This window comes from Monodon monoceros, unplaced genomic scaffold (assembly GCF_005190385.1).
Source record: "Monodon monoceros isolate NGI ecotype Baffin Bay Population unplaced genomic scaffold, NGI_Narwhal_1 Super_Scaffold_5, whole genome shotgun sequence".
In the NCBI taxonomy this organism is placed as follows: Eukaryota; Metazoa; Chordata; class Mammalia; order Artiodactyla; family Monodontidae; genus Monodon; species Monodon monoceros.
This window is the reverse complement of record NW_021703782.1, coordinates 33,393,585-33,419,189: the sequence shown is the minus strand read 5'-3', so window position 1 is coordinate 33,419,189 and position 25,605 is coordinate 33,393,585. Positions and strand designations below refer to the sequence as shown.

Genomic DNA, 25,605 nt, shown 5'->3' with positions numbered 1-25,605 from the left:
TAGCCTCAGGCAGTTGGTGGCAAAACCACTAGGGAGGTGTCTTCAGTAGCGCAACACGCTAGATCTCAAAACAGATGGGAAAGGAACCTCGCCCCCAAGCCGGACTCATTCCTCAAGGCCAGGTGACACTCTGAGTGGGGACCTGTCCCTCCCTCCCTGCTTCTGTTCCCTGGAGCTGGAGTAACACCCCCCTGAATACTCACAAACACGGTGGGCCCATACTGGAAGGCACTGGGTACGCCTGTATAGTAGGGGAGGCCAGTGTAGCTGTAGCCAGGTGGCAGGGCAGGGTTCAGAAAGGGCTGCTGGGCTGTGTGGTGGGGGGCCTGGGACTGGCTCTGCTGGGGCTGAGCCAGGGTGGTGGCAGGTGCAGGGGACGCAGAGTCTCCTCGGCCAAACTTTGTGACATCACCTGGGAGAAACGGGGCACTGAATCCAGTCACTGCCCCCTATCCAGCCAGGAAAAAGCCAGACTGGTCCCTGTGAACAGGAACAGGCCTGGCTGCCAGCACAACAACAGGAAGCCAGTAGGTCTCTGCAGCCCTTCTGCGTCTGTTTCCAGACTCCCGGGATGAGCCACAGGCCAGTCCGATGACCACTCCGCCCCCATGCCTAACCCCCTGAACAAGACTAACCTGAATAGGGATTATTAGCAAGGCTCCCATCTCGACTGGCGAGGGCTGCGGGTGTAGCGAAAGGAATCCCATAGTAATCCTAGGAGAGACCAGAGAGGTTCAGTCAGCACAAGAGCCTCACCCCACTCCCAGGGCAGCAGAACCTGCAGGCAGTACGGGTTCTCCAGGCAATGCCACATTCCCCAGGCCTACCAGACCGCAGGGACGTCACAGGCACACCACCAGAGGGCAGCACTCACAAAGAATTCAAAACAAATGGTGCCGGTCAGAGCTGTGCAGTGTGGCAGGCACACAGCATGTAGACGCACTGACCGATCCCTCAGCCTTCCCCGGGCAGAGCCAGCGGAGGCCCAGTCACACACATCCATTCTACATCACAGATGGATGCTGGTGAATGTCATGGGCCAAACCAACTCTACTGGCTTCTCCAGTGAGAGGGATTCTGAAGGAAAGCTAGGAAAGTTAACAGGACAAGGAGAAACCTGAGGAGGAGGAGGGGCCAAAAGGGTTTAACAGGGGTCAGGTCCTGAGCTAGGAGAGACCACCCACTCTGCCCTGGCAACGCTGACATTGCACAGGAGTCAGGACAAGCGTGGATGCTGAGGCAAAACACAGTGGAGCTCTGTGAAGAAGAGGAGGCCTGCCCTGACCCTCACTCACCGCCCAGGGCTCTGGCAGCCCTGGACATACTGCACCCCGGTCCTCTGAGCCGAGGGAAATCCCTCCTGCTTTCCTCGTGGGCAGCAGTGTCTAGGAAAGGCACCTACAGCCTCCTTTGGCCCCATCTCCCGGACACCTCCAGGAAATCCACGGCACCCTCAGACCAGAACCACAACAGAAGGCAGGGCTAGAAAAGCACAGTTAGTAGAACACAAGCGGGGACAGGCCTGGAGGAAGCCCAGGAGGGGGAGCTCTTTGACACAAGAAAATCCAAAGGTGGAAATGAGGCACAAAAGTATCAGAATCTAAGAAATGACCGAAGGGGGAAATGAAAGAAATGCATCTCAAAAGGCAGGCTCAGAGGTGACTGCTTCTAAGGCACAAAAAGATTGAAGGAATATGAAGCAGCCCAGGATGATTCCCAGGGCTAGAATCCCACTGAGTCATTCCTAGGGGCCCAACCAGGCACCACCTTCAGACTCATTCAGGATCACCTCCTGCATTCCATCTCTGATGCCCTGGGGCTCCTGGCTGCAAGGTTTCCTGAGTGTCAGGGGGACTAGGGCCACTTCTGGTTTCCCTGCAAAGCCCTAGGGCTTAAGGCATCCCCAGAAACCCTAAGTTCTGTTTTCCACTCTAGAAATCTGTCATCATGTCCTCAATATCCTTCTGGGCCCTCCAGGGACATGGGCAGCAGCTGGAAAGTCCCGCAGGCCCCTTGAGCAGTAGTGTGATTGGCTGCTGGTTTGCACACTGGGGAAGAGCTGCCCAGCTACCAACCTATGGAAACATTCCAAGCAGATGAAAGGGTCTTCTGAGAGACACGAGCATCAGCCACTGGGGCCTGGGAGGTAGAGGTGGTGCCTGCAGCTCCCTGAGCTCTCTGTGGCCAGCCCAAGAGGGGCTAACACCAGTGGAGAGGAGTCTGAGGAAGGACACCTCACCTTCACTTGGGGAAAAGGAAAGACCATACCCAGGAGAGTTGACATCGGGGTCCAAATAGCTATTTACTCCCAGACAATGTGACAGATGCCCTGGTCTGCTGCAAATGATCAGGAGTCTGGGAAACGCCAGACCAAGAAGGGGGTGGCGGTACAGGAGCCTGCAGGCTGTCCGGGCAGGGAGCGTGCCTCGTCCTGTACCTCTTCTGCACTGCAGTCCTGCTCACGTGGCCATCCCAGAGAAGGCCCAGTGCTTCATCCTGGTAGCAAGGGCCAGAATAAAGAGGCAATGCTGCCCTCAGAGTGACACTGCAGCAACCAGAGAGATCCTGGGGCCAGCGTTCTTATACACGGGATGGCAGGCTAAACCCAGAAGGGCCCTTGAAGACTGCTGGCTCCAGCCACTCACTCAGAAGAACAAAGCTGCCATCACGAGCATCACCAATGGCCACTTCAGAAGCCACAAACACTAGATGGTACTTCGGAGAGGACTTTTTTATAAAAAGTCTAGGGGCATGTAAGCAGCGCCACGTCCTGTTTGTTTTGGTGGGGGGAGGGGTGGAACTTGAGGGAAGAGAAGGACCCACGTTTGGTAGGGACACTGCCTACTGGGGCTCCAGGTCCCAATGATCTTCAAGATCCCCAGGCACGAGCGCAGGACGCTCGAGTGCCCAGGCTGTAGGTGCAGCAGACACAACCACCAAATGGAAGCAGCTTTCTCAGCTGTGGTGCTGAGGGAAGTCCTCAGGCCGAGTGTCCTGAAGGCCAGAGAGGGTAGCAGTCACGGCCGCGCGGGTGAGATGCGCGAGACTCAGAGTCTGAATCCCCCCGGCCACCAGCCCAAATCCCACTCACCATTGGCAGCCGCGACTGCAGCATCTGGAGCTCGTCATAGCCATAAACCTGTGTGAGGACCAAAAAGGCTGTTAGATGCCCTGCCTTGACGGAGTCTAGCTGGAGAAACGCCCGGGATCCGAGCGGCAGAGGTGGGCTCAGGGAAGGAGCAGCAGCAACCCAAGGCCCCCAGGTCCTGCCGGGGGCCGGCCCAGAGCCCCACACGTGCGCTCACCGGGTAGGCAGGAAGCAGTCCTCCGGGGCCCACGAGGTACTGGCTGTGCAGCAGGGGAGGCGCCCCCTGGGGCAGGCTGGGGGGCGCTTTGCCTGTGAAGGCAAACTCAAATGGAGTGAAGGGGCCACCACAAGGGCGAGATTCCTCAGGTACTGTGGGCACGGCGGGTGTCGAGCCCACTGTCACGGTGCCGTCCCAGACGAGGCCACGGGCAAGAGGGGAGGGCAGCAGCCGAGAGAAACGGAAGCCATGCTAGGGGGCGGGGGAGACAGAGCACGTGCCACCACACCCAGGCTGTGTTACCAGAGGGGTCCGCGCCCTGCGGCACAAAACGCCGCCACCCTCTCCTGAAGGCCGCACTGCGCCGAGAGGGCCCGAGCAGCAGGAGCCACCTGCCCCTCAGAACAAAGCAGGCCGGGCAGCGCCAGGAGAGGCACAGCTGGGCCAGAGGCGGGCGGGCAGTCGCTACCAAACCACAGTCTGCTGGGCCCACACACCGCCCGGGTCTGGCTGCCAGGCAGTCACAGCAAGAGCAGAAGAGCCCACGAGAGCTGCTCCGTCATCTCAGCTCCAGGGATGAGCGAGGACAGAAAAGAATGGGGAGCTACGAGCACAAAGGCTGCCAGGGATCTGCCCAGGGGAGCGTGCCCCCAGACACTGATTTCAGAATCACCCAGAACCTGGCCCCCACATTAGCTCTGGAAGATCCGGCCTCAAGAGGTGAGTGGAACAAAGATGACAAGCAAGTGGCGGCACAGCCGGAGGGAGACTGTGAGCTTCCGACGCTCGTGGACCCCCCCAGGCCTGCCCGCCTCGGCCTCCTCCCGGGGGAGCTGGAAAGGCCCCGGGGGGCACACACCTGAGGTCACCAAGGGCGTGGCCCTGGCACTGCTGCTGGGGGCACTCACAGTGGTACCGCCCAGGCAGAGGCTGTTGACCGTGTTCATGCTGCTTGGCAGGCTGAGCCCTGAGGACGCGGCACTCGAGGCACAGGTTGCTGCCGTTGAGAAGGTGGCTGAGGACTGGAGGGAAGGGGCGCTCTCCACGCCGGCATGCTGGCAAGACAAAAGCCAGGACACATGGATCTGGGGGCAAAGCACAAGAGTGCACAAGAACCGGCCTGGCCTGTGTGCCCGCAGTCTCATATGGACCAGTGTGCTCACCGTGGCCTCTCACACTGCAGCCACATTAGGCCACTGGGACACAACTCATCAGCTGAGATTTCAAGACCATTAAAACGGAGATTTATGACCAAAAAACCCCCTAAAAAATCATTAAAGTTGCTCAGGCTTTGGTAAGTGAAACAAAGCACAGACACAGATAAGCACAGAGCATCTCAATATGAGGTGAAAAGCCACCTCACAGAAAAGCAAGGAACCTCAGGAGAGTCAAGCCTGCGGCCACAAGCAGCCCAACCCAAGTCAGAGCCTTCCTGGCTCCTCCGACCTGAAGTCACAGGTGGCCAAGAAAGGCCTTTGCTCCAGGATCTGGTGACACTTTGTGGGTCACCAGGGACTACCAAGCAGGGCCCAGCCCGGCCCTAGGCCTGCCCGACAAGAGCCACCGAGGAAAGAAGGGCAAAGCCTAGCAGAAAGCTGTGAAGAGCCTGAGTGCCAAGGGTCCTGCCCAGCTGCTAGTAAACGAGGCATCAGGAAGGGTTTCAGGGGCTGAGGGGTGGGTGGAAGAGATACACCTGGCTGGTCAAAGCAAGGGTCAAAGAGGGAGGAAAAGGCTCTGTAAGACTGAGACCAGCCTCCAAATCAGAACTTGTGCACAACAAAGAAGCCGGGAAACTCCTGGAGGGGAAGCTGAAGAAGCGAAGTACCAGGAGAAAGGGGGCCACCGTGTGCTCTGCTTTCCACGGCACAGACGGCGCCGTGCGGGTCCCAGCCCCGCGGGCCGCCCTGCCCACCCGAGCACTAGTATCCAGAATCGGCTCAGCAAGTGAAGACCGCTGAAATTATGGTCTTCTGGGGCTCCTCGGGACTCCTGCCCCTTCCGCCTAGATGGACAGACAGAACCAGGAAGACGAGAGCCCAGGGTAGGGCCAGGGCTGCCCAGCACCCATTCCACGGCCCCCTGCGTGGAGCCAAGGGCACCCGCCACAGGATCAGGAACGGCTCTGACCACAGCACTGTGATGGTGGCACTGGCCGCACAACCTTTCAACCACAGGATTAAAAAAAGAAAAAATAAAAAAAAAAGAACATTCCCAGACTGGGGAGTACGGGGAATCCACGGGAACTCCAGAGTCATCCAGCAAGCCTCTCCTGCCTTCAGTGGACCCTGGCGGCGTTCCTGTATCTGCCCCCTCACCTCTCAAATCTGTGAGGAAGACAAGTTGCTGGCTTGCTCAGACCATCCGACGGGGCTGCCACTCAGCCCCTCAGATGGGCCCAGAAAAGCACAGCTGCACCAAACCTTCCACAGAACACGAAGGGCAGGAGGATACACTAGATTTCCTTTACAGACAAGGTAGGAAAGACCTGGCTGTGACAGACTATGATATATCCGACTATTCAAAAATCAATTCATAAAATGACAAACCTAGGAAAAATATTTGCACTTCCCATCACAAAGGGCTACCTACTAAGTCTCCCAACTACAGAAATAAAGACCACAGACCTGACAGGAAAATGAAAAATGTAAACAGCTCACTCCAAAAGAAATTAATGGCTTTCCAATATATAAAATAGATGTTCAAGCTCTTTCGATTAAACACTATACTGACAGGTCATTTTTCTATTAACACATTGGAAAAATACAAATATTTGGTAACATCATTTCAGGAGGATGTGGGGAAAGAGGACATTTCATTCTTTGCCAGTGAGATCTAAGTGGGTTAAAATCACTATGCAGAGCAATTTGTATAAAATGACAAATGCCTAGCAATTCCACCTCCAGGGTTTACCCTCTAGACACAGCTGCACACGTGAAACATGTGCAAGAGGTTATACACCATTGTTTGTACAGGCACATCTCATGTTCTTGTGCTTCTCAGATACTGCATTTCTTACAAAGTGAGGGTCTGAGGCAACCCTGGGTCAAGAAAGTCTATCAGCACCATTTTTCCAACAGCATTGGCTCACTTCCTCTCTCTGCATCACATTTTGGTAATTCTCACAATATTTCAAGTCTTTTCATTATTATATTTGCTATAATGATCAGTGACCTCTGATGTTACAAATGCAAAAAGATTACAACTTGCTCAAGGCTCAAGTGATGGCTAGCATTTTTAATTAAGATATGTATGTTGTTTTTGTAGACATGTTATTGCACACCTTAACAGACTACGGTATAGTGTAAACAAAACTTATATGCACTAAGAAATCAAAAGACATATGACTCACTTTCCCACAATATTCCCACGGTGGTGGTCTATAACTGAACCCACAGTATTTCCAAGGTATCAAGACTGAAAATGGCCCTAAAGTTCCATCAGAGGAGGCCTGATTAAATAATGTAATGCAGCAGGGCTGTGAAAAAAGAACAAAGAACTCTGATTCAACACAGAAACCTCCTGAAGATACACTGTTAAGTGAGGGAAAAAGATAAAGGACACTATGTAGAGAATACTCCCATTTATATTACAGGAAAAGCAAAAGGGCAGAAGGAAAACTACTATGTATGCATTTTATGGGCTTATAAAATACAAACTAGAGGATCAAGAAAATAGTAGGAAAAGGGGTACAACCAAGTAGAAAAGAGACAAAAACTTTTCAGTATATATCTTTTTATGTCTTTCGTTATTGAATCTGTAACGACGTTAACAATTGTACTAGGTGATTCTGGTTGTGGCCATTGGGACTGTAAGATTTGGGGTTTCCTGCTAAGACACAGAGTGCAGCTAACCCATGAGAGCAAGAGCTCTGGGCTCCAACACACAGTGCCCGGAACAGGGGGCCAGCTCTGCAGGGCTCACAAAGGGGACATCTCAGGGCTCCCACTGGCCAAACAGGAGGCACTGGCTGGTGGGCAACTTACTCCAAGGGCAGAGATATTCACACCAATCTCTGCTATGAAGACAGTGATCTATGTGTTTTAAGACAAAGAATTATGTGTAAACTGATTTCACTTGGAAAGCTAGAGTATGAAAGCCACGATGTTAGCCAGGTCCTGATAAAGGATAGGACCTGAATCTTTTCCATTGCTTCATTCTACAGCGAAAGATTCGACTTCTTCAGAGGAAACCAATTTCCCCCAGTTTCCCGACTCTCCCGTTCATCTGCACCCAAAACTTCCTTCCCTACTTGAGGAACCATCTACTTCCACCTTGTGGAAGCCTGCTGTCTCCCAGGAGAGGGACACTGTGCTTTCTCCAGGCACCTTTCCTTCCACGTTCCAGCCTCCCCGGCTGCTAGCACAACACCCGCCCGCTGCCCTGCCTCCTTGAACAGCCCGGCTGCCAGCCCTCAGTCCGCTCGGTCTAGACCGAGTCCTACCCAAGACCACGCTCCCAGCTCCACAGCTCAGAAGCCGCACCTCAGCAACCACCATCTAGGTCACTCTTCAGCGCACCAGGACACTCGCCCGCTTGTGCTTCCACTCTTGCCTCTCCACACCCACACTTCCTTCTTCAGCAGCAACCTTCCCAAAGCCTCTGCCTCTGAGCTGGGGAAGATGGCCTGAGATGGCAAGAGTGAAGTCTCCACGACCACCAGCAACCTGGAATGCAGTTACACTGACTGGGCTGTCAGTCTCAGAGCTCTCCCTTTCCTTTCAAGCACTCTCCCTACAGTGGGCTTCACAAAGTAACAGAGCATTCCCCAGGAACACTGCTCTTGATTAAACTTGACTTTTAGTAGAGCCCACGCGGAAGTTAGCAACGAGTCTACTTTCCTCTACAAAACTTGCAAAGACCTCAACATAAGAAGCTCCAGCAAATGAAACCAACCCTGCCAGGTAGAAAGGTCTCCTATCATGAACAGGGAGCTCAGTGAGTTCTTGGGAGCAAATTCACCACCTGACAGCCCTGCCAATCATCTATCAGGTATGGAGAACCAATTCTTCCACAGAGACATGGACTTAGGAAGCAAGATGTCCTCCATGTTGCCTAGGAAATCATCTGTTCAAACCATGTACCTAGATGGAGACATTACAGCCAACCTATTAGAGTATTTCAGATATTTAAAATCCACAAACTAAAGCCCCACCTGCACATGACTAAGCTCCAAGCTGGCTAAGCAGGGTGCTGGGCGAGGGAGCAAGGAAAACACTTACCGTGTGTGACGTGTTGGTGGAGAGCACCGTGTGCGCAGAGGAGAGGCTGCTCTGGTGGCCGGAGAGAGAGCTGGAAGACAAGGCAGAGCCCCACGTGTGCACCCCCCCAGTACTCCACCCGAGGGACCCACGCGTCTAGGAGGGCTGCACACGAGCTTGCCCATCCCTTCACATCCTTCCTTCCATGTGGCCTTGGAACCCAGTCCAGGTGCTCTGTGTTTAGAAATGATCTAAAGGGTCACTCACCATGAGGATCTGGGACATCCTGCCCTAGGAAAGCTACAGAGCCAGCTCAGACAACTCTAACCATTTGCTCTGCAGACTGTAAATGCTAAGAACAGGATTGCACTAAGAACACGGCCAGCCCCAGAGACCGCATTAAATTTGTGTGTGAGGGAAGAAAGTTCCTATGTTCAACCCCACATGCCAGAGACAGAGCTTGAATTCCCATCAAATGCAGAACTCAAACCAAACGCTTTTGTTCCTGGCTACAGGAGGAAAGAGGAGAAGTCTACTCAGAAGACCGGGTAAGGACCAGACAAATACCATTCTCCTGCACCCTGTTCTGATAACTTGATCTCTGACACCACGACAAGTGCGAGGCAGTGACCTGCTCAGAAAACCCCCAGCACTCTCACCCCACATCACAGCAACGGGGCCCAGAATGCGGAGGAGAGACAAGGTTCGGGGCACCCTCCTGAGGGCTGAAGAAGAGTAGCAGTGACCCCTTGGACCCACCTGATTCCCAGGGGACCCAGGGCTCTGTGACAGCAGGGGCATTACAGGCCAGCAAGGCTTTCACACTCGATGCCTGTGAGACCCTACCCAGCCACCTACGCTGCAGCCTTACTGCAAAAGGCCAGGACGTCATGCAGGGAGCAACAGTGTGTTCTGCTCATGGGAACAGCCATGTAGAAGGGCTCCAGGACTTCGCCCCCGTGTGCCTCGGACTCTGGGCCCGTATTTTCCACATACCTGCTAAGCTGAGAGAGGGGGCTGCTGGACAGGTCACCAGGCTGGGACAAGGAGGGCAGAGCGGCAGTGTGCTGGGGTACAGAGGGCAGAAGCTGAGTGCAGGAGGTGGTGCTGGGCAGGGAGCCCACGGATGGGAGGGCGGAGGGAGGGTCTGTTGTCTTTGGAGCTGGAACAGATGAAGGAGCTGTAAGAAACAGATCTGTTTAGCACCAGAACCAACCGTTAAGTATCAGAAATATGCTCAATGTTTTGTGACACGTCAGGCTCAGTTGAGACATATACAAAGTTACACCCCCGGGGAAAATGCACAAGCATGCCACAGGTAGGCCCTTCTCTGTCTGCTGTGACTATGGAGAGGACTGTCAGAACACAGGCCCCAGGCAAGGAGAGAAATGACATCTTTACCAGCATACACAGCCCCTCTGGGGTGAACATACTCCTCCCAACTAAAGGGACCCGACCCTGAGCCACACCCAGAAAGGGAAAGAGGCTCTGAGTTTGACAAATACAGTTACAACATGAGCACAGCAAGGGACAGTGAAAATCTGGTAGGCGAACCACCCAGGGGTTAGGTCTGCTTCTATCAAATCAGGCTGACTTTGTGAAAGGTCACAGACAGTTTAGGGCAGGAAGGGGTTGATAGCCCAGGGTACATATACTGTGGAGAGCTACACAGGCCTAAAATCTGCAGAAGACACCCCTGCTGTCCACACCTACTTTCAAAAGCGCAGTGAGCACTTCCTTCGCATGTGCTTGAACAGAACAGACCTCAGAGCACACAAACGCACGCGTTAGGCTTTCAGAAGAGCATGAATGCGATCAATCCTAGCTGCAGAAAAGACTCAGTTTTAGTGCCATCCACACATACAACTCAGATATGTGCTTGGGAATAAAGCATCATTGTCTTTTCCAGTTAGGAGGAGGCAGCACCTTTCCTCGGGAGGCCCTGGGAGTCCAGGGGACACACACTAGTCTCTAAATGGAGGATCGCTCGAAAACCAGAACAGACAGCAACAGGGCAACACAGCACAGTCAGTTCTTAAGAGTGGTCTTCACAACCCTGAGGCTTGCTTTTTACTCACAGTCCTTCCCCAAATGACACCTGTTCTTACAGAAACTAGATAAACACACCATAGATGTCCCTGGCCCCAAACTCACCTCCCTGAGTGTCGGATCATGTTAATGACAGGTTCACAGAAAGCCTCTCAAAGAACGTGTGTTTGTATGAATTTGAGTGTGTATGTGTGTGTGTGTGTGTGTGAGACAGAGAGAGAAAGAGAGAGAGAGAGAGAGAGAGAGAGAGAGAGAGAGAGAGAGAGAGACGGTTGGAGAAGAGAGCACAGGACATAAAAACCTATCTAAAACGTGCACTATGTTTTATGGACATTTCACATCTCATTATCTCACTTAAAATCTCCAGTACACCTCTATGTGCTCTCGAGCCCATGCCTGGACAAAAGAAACTTCCCACTACGGCTTGTGGAATTCACACTTCCTGTGACATCCAATGTTCTCAGAGCTACCCACGTTATCACATGTGTCATTTCAATTCCAACTGAGGCCCACTCCTGGTCTGGCAAAATCCCATGGCCACTCTCCAAAAATTCCTAAATAAAGAGGGTCTTTTTGACTTCCATACCGAAAGTGGATACCCATTTGCTTTACTGAATGATGAATGAAAATCAGTTTCATTTTAGACTATGATCATAACCATAGATAAATTAGCTAAGAACAAAGGAAACAACTAACGGGGATTCACCTACACTATCTCCAGTGATCACTGAGCTGTGCTGGATGTGGAGGGCCCCCTCCTTTTCTGCCAAGTGTTTATAGTGAGCAACATTTTATCTCTCTTCCTCACAATGTCTTTCCTGAACTAGCATGCCAATTTCTGCTTGAAATGTCTTTCACATTATTGAAGTGAGAGCCCTCCGAGCATCCTGGAACCTGGGCCTCTGAGCAAAGCATCTTTTAAATCCAGCCTACACTCTACACTTGGGGGTGCAGTCTGACAAGGGCAGAATAACACAATACCTCCTTCTTGCTGTGGATATAACATTTCTAATAATACCATCAGCTCCAACCTGGTCACGGGGGATCTCTAGCTAAACTCTAAACGCAAAGAAATGATGCCAACGATGGATCAGACACAGCTCTCAGAAAAAATGTAGAAGGACTATTTTTGCAGAATTAGCCATTGGCCAATCGTTTTCCCATCACATTAGCTACGCTCTTTTTCTGTCTGTGGTTTCCACCAGCCACGACAAGAATAGTTAGCTCATATACTTACTGTCTACTGTCTGCTGACTTCGACTACCACCATGTCCATTCTGTAAGAAAGAGAAAAGAAAGTAAGTAAACCCGCAGAATCAAATGACAACCTAGATGACTTTCTACGGGATTTAGCCACAAACATATGAAGCATTATGAATTAAGCAAAGAACTATGGCCTATTTTGTTTTGTTTCTTAATAAAAGGAGAGGCAATACAACAAATTCTTAATAAATCTCAACAAGCTGACATTTTTTTTTAAAACAAACTGGGTATTTAAGGAAGTAACAAGGATAAAACATAAGACCAAAAGCACAGGAAGCAATGAAACAGTCCTAAAAATTATTAAGCCATAGGAAGGACTTAGGAATTCTCATTATATTGAAATCTCCACAAGCCTTCCTGTCTCAAGCACATTCTGTCTCCTGAGTACCCCCCATACAAGAAAGAAAATGTTTCCAAATTATAACAAAGATAACTTTCATACAAGGAATTATCATATTTTATATTATTAACAAAATGGTTCTCAGAGAAAGACGTTACTTTGAAACACGTTTTTTTCTGAACTGGGTGGGGAAAGAGTGAGTTAGGACTGTTTGGTAGTCAGTCCCAAAAAGAACAGAATCTGAAAACAACTGGTTTGAGTTAACCATAAAGCACTTCACTGGAACCTTCTCACAGAAGGAGGCATCCTCACAAGGAAAACTTTACTTCCACAGACTGGGTGGGGAGACCCGGCAAAGACTGATTGACACTGGAACCTACAGGGCTCAGACCCTGGTCCTGGATGGGAGAAGGAACCTGAGGAAGTGACCTTCTCACAAATGTCAAAACTACTTAAAAATAAAAGACAAACCTTATAGCTTTTGACTCTGCCTTAACCAAAATCCAGTACAATTTCTGCTCATAAAATCTTAATTTACAACACATTTTAGTCTTAAAACAATGAGTTTATTTACAAGAAATGTAGACAATAAAACAGAACTGCTAGGAAAAAACAAAACGAGTTAAAAGACTAAAGTCAGAGAAAGGGAAACACCAATATACAAAGACGGGTGGAGAGCAATCAAAGTTCTACTCTTTTGCCTCCCTCTCAACAGGGGTTCACTATTCAGTAAATACATACACATGACATCAAGCATGTGCAGCCAAGACAGCACAAACCCTGACATACAAAGTCTTCTCAAAACTACACCAGAGGGCTTCCCTGGTGGCGCAGTGGTTGAGAGTCCGCCTGCCGATGCAGGGGACACGGCTTTGTGCCCCGGTCCGGGAAGATCCCACATGCCGCGGAGCGGCTGGGCCTGTGAGCCATGGCCGCTGAGCCTGCGCGTCCGGAGCCTGTGCTCCGCAACGGGAGAGGCCACAACAGTGAGAGGCCCACATACCGCAAAAACAAACAAACAGAAAAAACTACACCAGACAAAAAAAATAGAAAAGGGGAACGAAACAGCTGCCATCATAACTTAGGAACACTTCATCCCACCTAGAAAATCATTTTTTTAATTTATTTGGCTGTGCCGGGTCTCAGTTGTGGGCATACGGTATCTTAGTTGCAAGCATGTGGGATCTAGTTCCCTGACCAGGGATTGAACCCGGAGCCCCTACATTGGCATCATGGAGTCTTAGCCACTGGATCACCAGGGAAGTCCCTAGAAAATCATTTTTAAATACAAACAACGGAGCAACAAGGTCCTGCTGTATAGCACAAGGAACTATATTTAATATCTTGTAATAATCTATAATGGAAAAGAATCTAAAAAAGAATATATGTGTATAACTGAATCACTTTGCTGTATACCTGAAACTAACACAACATTGTAAATTAACTATACTTCGATTAAAAAATATTAAAAACAAAACCAAAACACTCCACAAACAATGGACAAATTGACACAACAAAGGAGCCATATTATTTGGGATGGGGGAAATTCTAGGCAGAAGCATGGTGGGAACAAAAATAAAGTATCAGATGATCGGGAGAGATCAGAAATCTGGTTCAATTAGCTGAGCAAGAAACGAGGTGAACAGTGATACAGACAAGCAGAACAAGAGGTAAAGTTAGAGCTGGAACTGAGATGTCATGGAGATGACAGATTTAAGCACACAGTCTGATTTATGGTTTAGAAACTATAGACCAGCACGTTCCAAGGCAACAGAATATATTTTTAAATTATTTATTTATTTTTGGCTGCATTGGGTCTTTGTTGCTGCGCGCTGGCTGTCTCTAGTTGTGGTGAGCGGGGGCTACTCTTTGCTGCGGTGTGTGGGCTCCTCATAGCAGTGGCTTCTATTGTTGCGGAGCATGGGCTCTAGGTGCACGCGGGCTTCAGAAGCTGTGGCACGCAGGCTCAGTAGTTGTGGCTCGTGGGCTCTAGAGTGCAGGCTCAGTAGTTGTGGCGCACGGGCTTTGCTGCTCCGCAGCACGTGGGATCTTCCCGGACTAGGGCTTGAACCTGTGTCCCCTGCATTGGCAGGCGGATTCTTAACCACTGTGCCACCAGGGAAGCCCAGGAACAGAATATTCTGCAATAATGGAAATACTGTCTGTGTGTGCTTGGTCTTATATTGTAGTGACTAACCATATCTAGACAGTGAGCATTAAAATGTGGTGTGTCTGAGAAACTAAACTTTTAATTGTGTATTTAATTTAAATAAACTACTACATGTGGCTAGTGGTTGCCATGTCGGAAATCACAAAAATAAACTTCTTAAAGAAGATATATGAAGAATACACAGCTTTTTAAAAATATGTAAACCAAGAAAGGCAAATACAGGTGGAAAATGAGAGCAACAAAATTTTGTACAGTAGAAAGCAGATGCCAGAGAGTAACTATGACTTAGCTGACCGGGTAAAGCCAAATCATAAGCAACTAGTAGGGAAAACCAGAAAACCACTCAACTGATATCAAAGAACCACACCAAGCAACTCAGTACTTATATATATCACATAACTTTGGAAGTGGGTATGCAGGTAGGGCTAAACATAGGAGAAATGTTTTAAACTCTGTACAGCAGGGTGAATGCCCCCTTCCACCTTCTCCCACAGGCTCTAAATTTCATCAAGAGGGTAACACATGGCAAGGAGTACTATTAAAAAAACACAGATTAAGTCAATGCAGACAAAACAAATTATTCCAACGGCAGCCTTCTGTCTGCACTAGGCTCTTAAGACACTAACAGACAGGTATAGGCCCTACAGGGAAGAGACTAGAAGAACAGTCCCTGGAGAATCTAAACAAACTCAACAGAAAAGGCCCACAGGGGCTGATGAAGGAACTCCCCACCCCTAGAGAAATGGCCGCCCACACTGTCCCTCACGAAAGCCCACATCCAACAACCTACTGCCACAGGCAGTTAACCTTTTAGTGTCAAGTGGGCAGCCTGGAATCACCAGACATTTGAGGAAAACATCTAACATGAAAGGTGGAAAAGGAAGGGAGGAAAAATCTCTTAAGTTGATACGTATAAATATTTCCTCAGAATCTTAGAAGGAAACCTAAGAAAAGACAACATACCCAAATTTCTGCTATGCCAATTCAATTGTTTTCATTATTTTCATGTTCTCATCCACTCTTTAAAGTAGCTCTCGCTATAATGCTTGAATGTCTTTGCCTTACAGGAAAGCGAAATATTACAGACTATAGTCCCAGCCTACGCCATCCAAGCCGCCCTGAACAACTCAGGGTATATCCTTACACTATCCTTATACCAAGCGTCTGGGTCCATTCACACAATCCTTGTGCAAGGGTGCTTGAAACACAGGTTTCAAATGAGATGGCCACTAATGGCAAATCCAACGAACTATACGGATTCTACTTAAAAGGTTAGCCATTTCTAAAAGGAAATCTTAGCCAAAAAGCATGATTTCCCAACTACACACTGAGCTCCAAATAGGATTTCCTATGAGGAGAAACCGGAAACACCACTAACCATGATGGTTCCTGGAGCTGACTCCGATGGACTCACAGAGCTTTGGTATGCGCTCCTGTCATGCACAGAACTCTGGTCGTAGGAGGAAGATGTTGTTACGGGACTAGTGGAGCTCAGCGATGAGCTGGTCAGACTGGAGGAGGTAATGACTGAAGTTGTATGGGTGGAGTTCTGCACTGCACTGGTCACTGCTAGGGAGGTATTCAAAGAGTCACTACAAAGAATAAAAGACATGAGACATAAATTTGTGTCACTTTACAGGTTTTCATGGAGTGATTTCATCTCTTTATTGTCATATTCTAAATTAAATAAACATATCTGTAACTACAAATTTACACTACTGCATTATTTATTTAGTTGTTAATTCTTCTCGTGCAGGATCCAATCCAGGATCATCTGCATTACTTTTTATTTTTTTGTAACATCTTTATTGTATGTAATTGCTTTACAATGGTGTTAGTTTCTGCTGTATAACAAAGTGAATCAGCTATACATATACACATATATCCCCACATCTCCTCCCGCTTGCGTTTCTCTCCCATCCTCCCTATCCCACCCCTCTAGGTGGTCACAAAGCACCGAGCTGATCGTCCTGTGCTATGCAGCTGCTTCCCACTAGCTATCTGTTTTACATTTGGTAGTGTGTATATGTCCATGCCACTCTCTCACTCCGTCCCAGCTTCTTACCTGTCCCCCTCCCCGGGTCCTCAAGTCCATTCTCTACATCTGTGTCTTTATTCCTATCCTGCCCCTAGGTTCTGAAGAACGTTTGTAGATTTTTTGATGATGGCCATTCTGATCGGTGTGAAGTGATACCTCATTGTGGTTTTGATTTGCATTTCTCTAATGATTAGTGATGTTGAGCATCCTTTCATGTGTTTGTTGGCAATCTGTGTATCTTCTTTGGAGAAATGTCTATTTAGGTCTTACACTCATTTTTGCATTGGGTTGTTGGCTCTTTTGACATTGAGCTGCATGAGCTGCTTCTAAATTTTGGAGGTTAATCCTTTGTCAGTTGCTTCATTGGCAAATATTTTCTCCCATTCTGAGGGTTGTCTTTTCGTCTTGTTTATGGTTTCCCTTGTTGTGCAAAAGCTTTCAAGTTTCATTAGGTCCCATGTGTTTATTTTCGTTTTTATTTCCATTTCTCTAGGAGGTGGATCAAATAGGATCTTGCTGTGATTTATGTCAGAGTGTTCTAACTATGTTTTCCTCTGAGTTTTACAGTGTCCGGTCCTACATTTAGGTCTTTAATCCATTTTGAGTTTACTTTTGTATATGGTGTTAGGAAGTGTTCTAATTTCATTCCTTTTACATGTAGCTGTCCAGTTTTCACAGCACCACTTACTGAAGAGGCTGTCTTTTCTCCATTGTATATTCTTGCTTCCTTTGTCATAAATTAGGTGACCATATGTGCGTGGGTTTATCTCTGGGCTTTCTACCCTGTTCCACTGATCCATATTTCTGTTTTTGTGCCAGTACCATACTGTCTTGATTATTGTAGATTTGTAGTATAGTCTAAAGTCAGGGAGCCTGGTTCCTCCAGCTCCGTTTTTCCTTCTCAAGATTGCTTTGGGGGGCTTCCCTGGTGGCACAGTGGTTGGGAATCCGCCTGTCAATGCAGGGGACACAGGTTAGAGCCCTGGTCTGGGAAGATCCCACATGCCGCAGAGCAACTAAGCCCGTGCACCAGAACTACTGAGCCTGCACTCTAGAGCCCGCGAGCCACAACTACTGAGCCCACATGTCACAACTACTGAAGCCCGTACACCTGGAGCCTGTGCTCTGTGACAGGAGAGGCCGCCGCAACGAGAAGCCTGTGCACTGCAATGAAGAGTGGCCCCCATTCATTGCAACTAGAGAAAGCCCGCACGCAGGAACGAAGACCCAATGCAGCCAAAAACAAATAAATAAATTTATTTAAAAAAAAAAAAAAAAAGATTGCTTTGGCTATTCGGGGTCTTTTGCATTTCCATAAACATTGTAAAATTTTTTGTTTCTAGTTCTATGAACAACGCCATTGGTAGCTTGGTAGGGATTGCACTGAATCTGTAGATTGCTTTGGGTAGTAGAGTCATTTTCACAATGTTGATTCTTCTAATCCAAGAACATGGTATATCTCTCCATCTGTCTGTATCGTCTTTAATTTCTTTCATCATTGTCTTATAGTTTTCTGCATACAGGTCTTTTGTCTCCTCAGGAAGTTTATTCCTAGGTATTTTATTCTTTTTGTTGCAAAGGTAAATGGGGTTGTTTCCTTAATTTGTCTTTCAGATTTTTTGTCGTTAGTGTATAGGAACGCAAGAGATTTCTGTGCATTAATTTTGTATCCTGCTACTTTACCAAATTCATTGATTAGCTCTAGTAGTTTTCTGGTGGTATCTTTAGGATTCTCACGTGTAGTATCATGTCATCTGCAAACAGTGGCAGTCTTACTTCTTCTTTTCTGATTTGGAATCCTTTTATTTCTTTTTCTTCTTCTCTGACTGCTGTGACTAAAACTTCCAAAACTATGTTGAATAACAGCAGTGAGAGTGGGCAACCTTGTCTTGTTCCTGATCATAGAGGATATGGTTTCAGTTTTTCACCACTGAGAACGATGTTGGCTGTGGGTTTGTAATATATGGCCTTTATTATGTTGAGGTAGGTTCCCTCTATGCCCATTCTCTGGACAGTTTTTATCATAAATGGGTGTTGAATTTTGTTGAAAGTTTTCTCTGCATCTATTGAGATGATCATATGGTTTTTCTCCTTCAGTTTGTTACTATGGTGTACCACGTTGACTGATTTGTGTATATTGAAGAATCCTTGCATTCCTGGGATAAACCCTACTTGATCATGGTGTATGATGCTTTTAATGTGCTGTTGGATTCTGTTTGCTAGTATTTTGTTGAGGATTTTTGCGTCTATGTTCATCACTGATATTGGCCTATAGTTTTCTTTCTTTGTGACATCTTTGTCTGGTTTTGGTATCGGGGCGATGGTGGCCTCGCAGAATGAGTTTGGGAGTATTCCTCCCTCTGCTATATTTTGGAAGAGTTTGAGAAGGATAGGTGTTAGCTCTTCTCTAAATGTTTGATAGAATTCACCTGTGAAGCCATCTGGTCCTGGGATTTTGTTTGTTGGAAGATTTTTAATCACAGTTACTACTGCATTATTTAAATGATGCAACTGAAGATTCAAAAGAACCACCCCTCCCCCCCTCCCAAATTAGACCCACCTAATTTAACTGACAGGCAGGGTGACATCTTTAAGGATCCTTAAGAATCTTTACGGAATCCAGATATTGTGAGTCCATCCTTAGAAAAGGGAACTCAAGCAATTATCAGATTTTGGCTCTAGAAAGTAAAAAATTTAATAAAATAGAATCTAAAATCTGGGATTCTCTATTTATAAAATATTCCACTGAAAGAAAATAAGTGTTGACAAAGATGTATAGAAACTGCATCCCTCATAAACTACTGGTAGGAATGTAAATGCTGCAGCCTCTGTGGGAAACGTTTGACAGTTCCTCAAGTGGTTAAATATGAGAGTTACCATATGATCCAGCAATTCCTAGGTATATATACAAAAGAAATTAAAGCACACAAAAATTTTAACTGAATTTTCACACAGCATGATTTATAATAGCCAAAAAGTAGATGCAACCAAATGTCCATAAACTAATGAATGAATAAACAAAATGTGATGTATCTGCAAAATGAAATATTATTTGGAAACAAAATGCATACACACTGTAACATGGATGACCCTTGAAAACACTATGCTAAGTGAAAGAAGTCAGATACAAAAGGCCACTTGCTGCATTTTTTTCTAGTTATGTGCAGTGTCCAGAACAGGCAAATTCAGAGACAGATTACTGGTTTCCAGGGGATGGGGGAGGGGGGAAATTGGAAGTGACTGCTAACAGGCACAGGATTTCTTTTTAGGGTGATGGAAGAAATGTTCTGTAATTAGATACTGGTGATGACGGCACAAACCCATCACTATAGGGTGTCTTTTCTCCACCAGGTGATTTCTTAGGCTCTATTTTGTTTTACTTTGCAAAGGACTTAATTCAGTCAAAACCAGAGAGAGAAGTAGGAAGTTGTATACCTTAAAGATTTCGAATACAAGCTAATGGGAATCTGGCTACTATTTTCACTGCTTGCAGCTGATCCAAATTCAGAGAGAGAAGGTTCTGATCCAAATTCCAAGGCGCCAAACTGGACATTTAATCCTGTGACATCTGCTGAACCAGGCATTTCCACTGCAGAAGCTGGGATCTGAAAAAGCAAAACCATGATGTCAGCAACAGAGGTCAGAGATTCCAAGTCCCAAGGCCTACAAAGCTAACAAGCACTGGGTTCCCAGGGCATTGTGGGCAGGCCTGAGGAACAAGGAGTGAAAGGCTGAAAGGAAGGAAAAAGGAAGATGATTTTTTTTTTTTTTAAAGAGAGAGAAAGGAACAGAGCAAAGAAAAATTAAAAAGTTAACAGGACAAAAAAAAAAAAAAGTTAACAGGACAATGGTCAGTGCCACCAACTGCTTCTTTGAGCAAAGAGAGGGGGGAGGATTGTGGTGAAGGATGAGTGAAGAAGAGGGGCCTCTAATGAAAGCATTACCTGGTCAACGAACCACTCATCCTCTGTCTACAGAACACAGCTAAATACGTAAGAACAGCAGGTCCTGAGTTAAATACACAAGACCATCAGATTTCCTGAGCCAGACCTGTAATTTGAACGCACAGTCCCTGTCTCTTCGCACAAACCCATTCCCTCTATATTAGCCCAGTTGCTCAGAAGTGACTAAGTCCTCATAAAGCAGTAAACTATGTACTTGAAAATACCACAGGAACTAAGTGTTAAAATACGTCCGTCTTTGGGACTGCGACTTCACGATGGAAGACCCACCTTAGAAGCTGGAGGTATTCGCCGCTTAGGGAGTTTGACGTGTTTAGGCTGTGGCTGGTGAGCAGACACGGCGATGTTTCCGACAGTCATGCTGGGAAGCTGCAGAAGTTTGTTCACAGTGGAGGTACTGCTGTCTCTGGGTGCTGACTCTCGGAGTTTCACCTGGGAAGGAAAGGACTCCAACCCAGGAGGAGGAACACTGACTGCCTGAGTCTGCTGCTGCTGTCGTTGGCTCAGTTGGCTAAGAACAGGGGATGGCTCAGGCTGAGATTTGAAGTCTAAGAAGGCGGGGGGGTGGGGGGCAACAATCAATCATTTAGGCACACGAGCTCACAGCTCCCTCTTCCACCAGCACTGATGCTGAAGGGTTGCTGTCATCACTAGTTTCTCCCAACCGTCTTCTAGCTGAATCCCAAACGTGGTGTGTGCGTGTGTCTATAATGTTTAACAACTGGTATATGACAGATTGAAAAGAACACCTGAATGGGTTTGTAGCTAATGTCTTATGCAGAGAGGAGATTCAGTTTATGCTAAAGCATATGGGGTGGGGAATAGGTGTTTTATATTAACTTCTGAAAACTATTTTATTGATTTTTTTTCAGTAAGTAACATATGTGATATTACAAAATCTAAAAGGTACAAAAATGCACATGAATGTGATGTGAATACAAATCACCCTTCCACCCCATCCCCAAATTTGATCCACAGAAGCAGACACAGTACCCAGTTTCTTGAATATCTTCAGACATACTGTTTCAGTATATATACATAGAGACACACACACACACATATATCTTGCTTCCTCGCAAACCATTTAGTTTTCAGAGACTGTTCCACATTAACGTATAAGGTGCTACTTCATTTTTATGATTACAAAGTAATCCATCATACATAGGTATTGATTTTTAAAACCAGTACTGTATTAATAAACTTTTAGGTTTTCCAATCTCTTGCTATGAAAAACAATGCTGCAATGAATATATTTCTATGTAAGACATTTTGGTCAAGTGCAAGTATATCTGTAGGATCAATTGCTAAAATACAGCTGCTGGTTCAAAGAGTGACTATATTTTAAATTTTGACAAACACTTCAAAATTCCTATCCATAGACAGAACACAAACTTTTTAACATACTGTAATACCACACTTTTATCCTTCCTAGTTTGATTGGTGGAAAAATGGCAGAAAAGACACAAATTAAAATGATATAAGTTTCAGGGCTTCCCTGGTGGCTCAGTGGTTAAGGATCCGCCTGCCAATGCAGGGGACATGGGTTCGAGCCCTGGTCCGGGAAGAACCCACATGCCGCGGAGCAACTAAGCCCGTGCACCACAACTACTGAGCCCGTGCGCCTAGAGCCTGTGCTCCGCAACAAGAGAAGCCACCGCAATGAGAAGCCGGCGCACCACAACAAAGAGCAGCCCCCGCTCGCCGCAACTAGAGAAAGCCCACGCGCAGCAACGAAGGCCCAACGCAGCCAAAAATAAATAAATTTCTTTTAAAAAATGATATGTTTGGCTAAAAATCATTGCATACACTTAAGTTTTCTTTGCCTATGAACTCTGTCCATACCCTCTCTTGACCATTTTTTTACTTCGTTGTTGGTCTCCTTGATTTTTAGTTAGTTTTTATATTAAGGAAGTTAGCCCTTTGCCTATGATACAAATTTTTTTTTCATAGGTTGTCTCCCTTTTCATTTGGTTATGGCGTTTCCTATCATATCTAGAAAGGTCTACCTCACACAGAGTATATCAAAATCTTCCCATGTTTTTCTCTATTATTGTTCTAGATTCATTATTTATGTTTGGGTATTTCACTCATTTGGCACTTTGCTGAAGAGTGGGAGTTAGGGATCCAACTTCATTTTCCAGCCAGTTACCAAACAGAAATAAACCATCTTTCCACCATTGAGTTGAAATGCTACCTCTGTCATATAGGATAGAGGTTGGCAATCCTTTCCTGCAAAGGACAAGACAGTAAATATTTTAGGCTCTGAAGGCCATCTGTTAGCAAATTCTCAACTCTGCCTTTGTAGATTGAAAGTAGTTACAGGAAAAACAGAAATGAATGGCTGTGGCTGTGTTCCTATAAAAGTGTACTTACACAAATGGTGGCAAATCCAGTTGAAGGTTTGCCATCCCATGACTTAGTATATTTCCATCATAGATGAATCTATTTTTGGCTTGATATTAGAGGCATGTACAAAGAAGACAGGCTTTTAAAGAATATGGGAATAGCACGCTCAAATCTAAAAACTCACACCACTCATCTGTTAAGTGTGCAGAAAAAAGTTAACATACATAGGAGGCCTATAGCTGCCATCAGAAATGCCAGCTTGCAGATGGGCTCTCAGCTTCTGTCTGGGAGCAGGGAATTTTGGTATGTTCTAGACAAAGGATGCCTACACTCTAACTGATAAAAGGGATTCTCTGCTCCTCGATTATTTGTACAATGTGGTTTATGTTGAATACTTGCTTTCCTTCTGGGATTCTACAATTTTGGTTTGTACTAGGTGGAGGGTGCCCACGTAACCAAGTCCCCCAGTAAAAACCTTGGGCACTGAATCTTTAGTGAATTCCTTGGTAGACACGACTTCAAACCTAGAGTAGTCTCAGGTACTTCCATAACAGTAAACCATTTCATTCAGCAGAGAAATGTGCTTCCATGTCTCTCAATACACCCTAAACATAAACCAGACAGCTGACCCTATGGTTAAAGTAACCCCCTGCTATTGTGGCATGTGTGTGTTGGTGGGAAATGGTGGTTTAATGTCAAAAAGTCTATGGGAGTACAGCTTAGAAAACATCCAACTTACACATGATGCCTTTAAATTATAAACCACAGACATTAAGCCTGGACCAAATCATGGTGGATACATGCATGTGTTAGAATCAGAAAGCAACCAGAGGATATGATTTAAAGTGTTGTCCACATTCCACCTTCTTATTCTAATAAAGCTCAAAAAATCTGTCTAGGCATTTATTCAAAGTGTTGTTTCCTTATATTTGCATGAATATTTCCATGTTTTTGCACATCTCTTCAAGGTATGTACTTACTACTACTACTAATATTAACAAATAAATGCAGGTATTTATACAATGCCAAGCTGACTGATTTAACTCAGCAACTCTGCAGAAGTTCTACTAAAAAAGAAATATGTCTGGTCAAATCCACATTAGTGTGCAAAAGTCAACCTGCTCTGCTAATGTTCGGCATGTCCTCACTAGGGGCAAACCACCACACTTACCAAAATACACTTACCAAAATGACTAAGGACTGAGGACTGGGATGCTGAGGGCTTGAGGTCCCAAGAAGAAGCGGTTGTGGGAGGACCTGTATTATTCTGCTGTGAACTTGGGGTGGTGGTAAACTGGCCCAAACTTGGAGCTTCCAACTGGTCCAAAATCTGGGAACTGGTGATGTTTGCCATTTTGGAAGGTGCGAGCTCTCCAAATCCTGAACCAAGGACGGATGACTTTAAAGGGAAAGAAAAGCAAAAGTCCTCAGCGATACAGAATTTCTACAACAGGCTCTAAAACACGCCATGTATTTTCACAAGGATTTAAAAAATTATAACCTAAAACACTCTGGATTAGTAAAAATCATCTGAGTGAATACTACATGAAAACATTACAAGATCTGACTACATAAATCCAACAGTCCTTCCTGATTCTGATATAAGAGGTTAGAGGGGGACTTCCCTGGTGGCGCAGTAGTTAAGAATCCACCTGCCAATGCAGGGGACACGCGTTCGATCCCTGGTCCGGGAAGATCCCACACGCCGTGGAGCAACTAAGCCTGTGAGCCACAACTACTGAGCCCACGTGCCACAACTACTGAAGCCCGCGTACCTAGAGCCCATGCTCCACAACAAGAAAAGCCCGTGCATTGCAACAAAGAGTAGCCCCCGCTCGCGGCAACTAGAGAAAGCCCGTGCGCAGCAACGAAGACCCAACGCAGCCATAAATAAATAAACAAATAATTTTTAAAAAGAGGTTAGAGGGAAGGGGAATATTTGCCCTAGACTTTAAGAAATTGATTTTTATTTAAAAAGTGATGTCACAAGTTCACAAACACAATACTACTTTTTTTTAAAGTAAACAGAAATACCATGAATAAAATGACAGAGACAAGCCTGAAAAACAAAATACAGTCTTTAACTTTTTAATGTTTTTAATAGGTTTAGTCACAGAGAGATCAGCCATCGGGTCACCCGGCAAGATCAGACGCAGGTCACAGTACTTACTTAAAAAGTTTGTATTCTAAAATCAGATATGAATTACACAGGTGGTATTTGTGTATTGAGCAGATTCCCTAGACACTGCTGTGTTTATTTCAAGGTGTTTAGATGACTAACTACACCAAATACGCTCCCAATGCGAATGAAAGCCTATGACTAGACAACATACAGTTGCAGATCAACTGCATTTTTACTTATCACGATCATTCAGTTTCTGGAAAGGTTAAGTCCTTTGTCAAAAATAACTTTGCAGGGACTTCCCTGGCATTCCAGTGGTTAAGATTCCGTGCTTCCGCTACAAGGGGGCACAGGTTCGATCCCTGGTTGGGGAACTAAGATCCCACATGCCGTGTAGTGTGGTCAATAAATAAATAAGTAAACAAGCAAACATTAAAAAAATTAAAAAAAAAAAACCCTTTCCATAACCATCTTAAAGGTTAAAAATAGAAATGATTTGCATTTCATCAAGAGGTCAGATCTAGAGAGCAGAATTATTTCTGCTATCAATTCCCAAAGGCATGGACTATCTATCCCAGTTGTTCTAAAGATATCCAAATTCTCCAAAACTAGGCTGTCGGCAATTATTGCACATCAAACACAGAATCTGCTTCTATTAGAAAGTTGTGCTAACATTACTTATTGCTACTCCTGATTCTGTGCTCATGCTGCCCGCTACACTACTCTTATGTTGCTATAAATCCGCCAAAACCCAGCTCAAGCCTACTTGCTCAATAAAGGCTTCTTGGATGATGCTTCTATTCTTTCTCTGT

General features: G+C 46.3%; 1 protein-coding gene and 1 non-coding gene across 5 annotated transcripts in view; both read right to left on the bottom strand.

The window, feature by feature from the left end:
• The window catches only part of UBAP2 (ubiquitin associated protein 2), a 119,952-nt gene that overhangs the window by 1,865 nt on the left and 92,482 nt on the right, over positions 1–25,605 (bottom strand). The window contains exons 12-24 of one of the 4 annotated variants that reach the window (XR_003790896.1): positions 23,857–24,070; positions 20,596–20,873; positions 19,799–19,968; positions 15,704–15,917; positions 11,790–11,829; positions 9,500–9,683; positions 8,525–8,594; positions 6,655–6,780; positions 4,214–4,360; positions 3,306–3,397; positions 3,092–3,139; positions 636–714; positions 204–412 (exon numbers count right to left, since the gene is read on the bottom strand). Coding sequence is in view for 3 of the 4 variants with exons in the window: in XM_029203993.1 (XP_029059826.1) it covers positions 204–412; positions 636–714; positions 3,092–3,139; positions 3,306–3,397; positions 4,165–4,360; positions 6,655–6,780; positions 8,525–8,594; positions 9,500–9,683; positions 11,790–11,829; positions 15,704–15,917; positions 19,799–19,968; positions 20,596–20,873; positions 23,857–24,070 (1,920 nt within the window). In the remaining variant the exon portion in view is untranslated. Of the gene's footprint in view, positions 1–203; positions 413–635; positions 715–3,091; positions 3,140–3,305; positions 3,398–4,164; positions 4,361–6,654; positions 6,781–8,524; positions 8,595–9,499; positions 9,684–11,789; positions 11,830–15,703; positions 15,918–19,798; positions 19,969–20,595; positions 20,874–23,856; positions 24,071–25,605 lie in introns of all 4 variants that reach the window. The other 3 variants (XM_029203993.1, XM_029203995.1, XM_029203994.1) reach the window with 3 other exon arrangements.
• Positions 10,331–10,412, bottom strand: LOC114884875. The gene has a single exon (XR_003790938.1). It is a non-coding gene; the product is annotated as a small nucleolar RNA SNORD121A (small nucleolar RNA).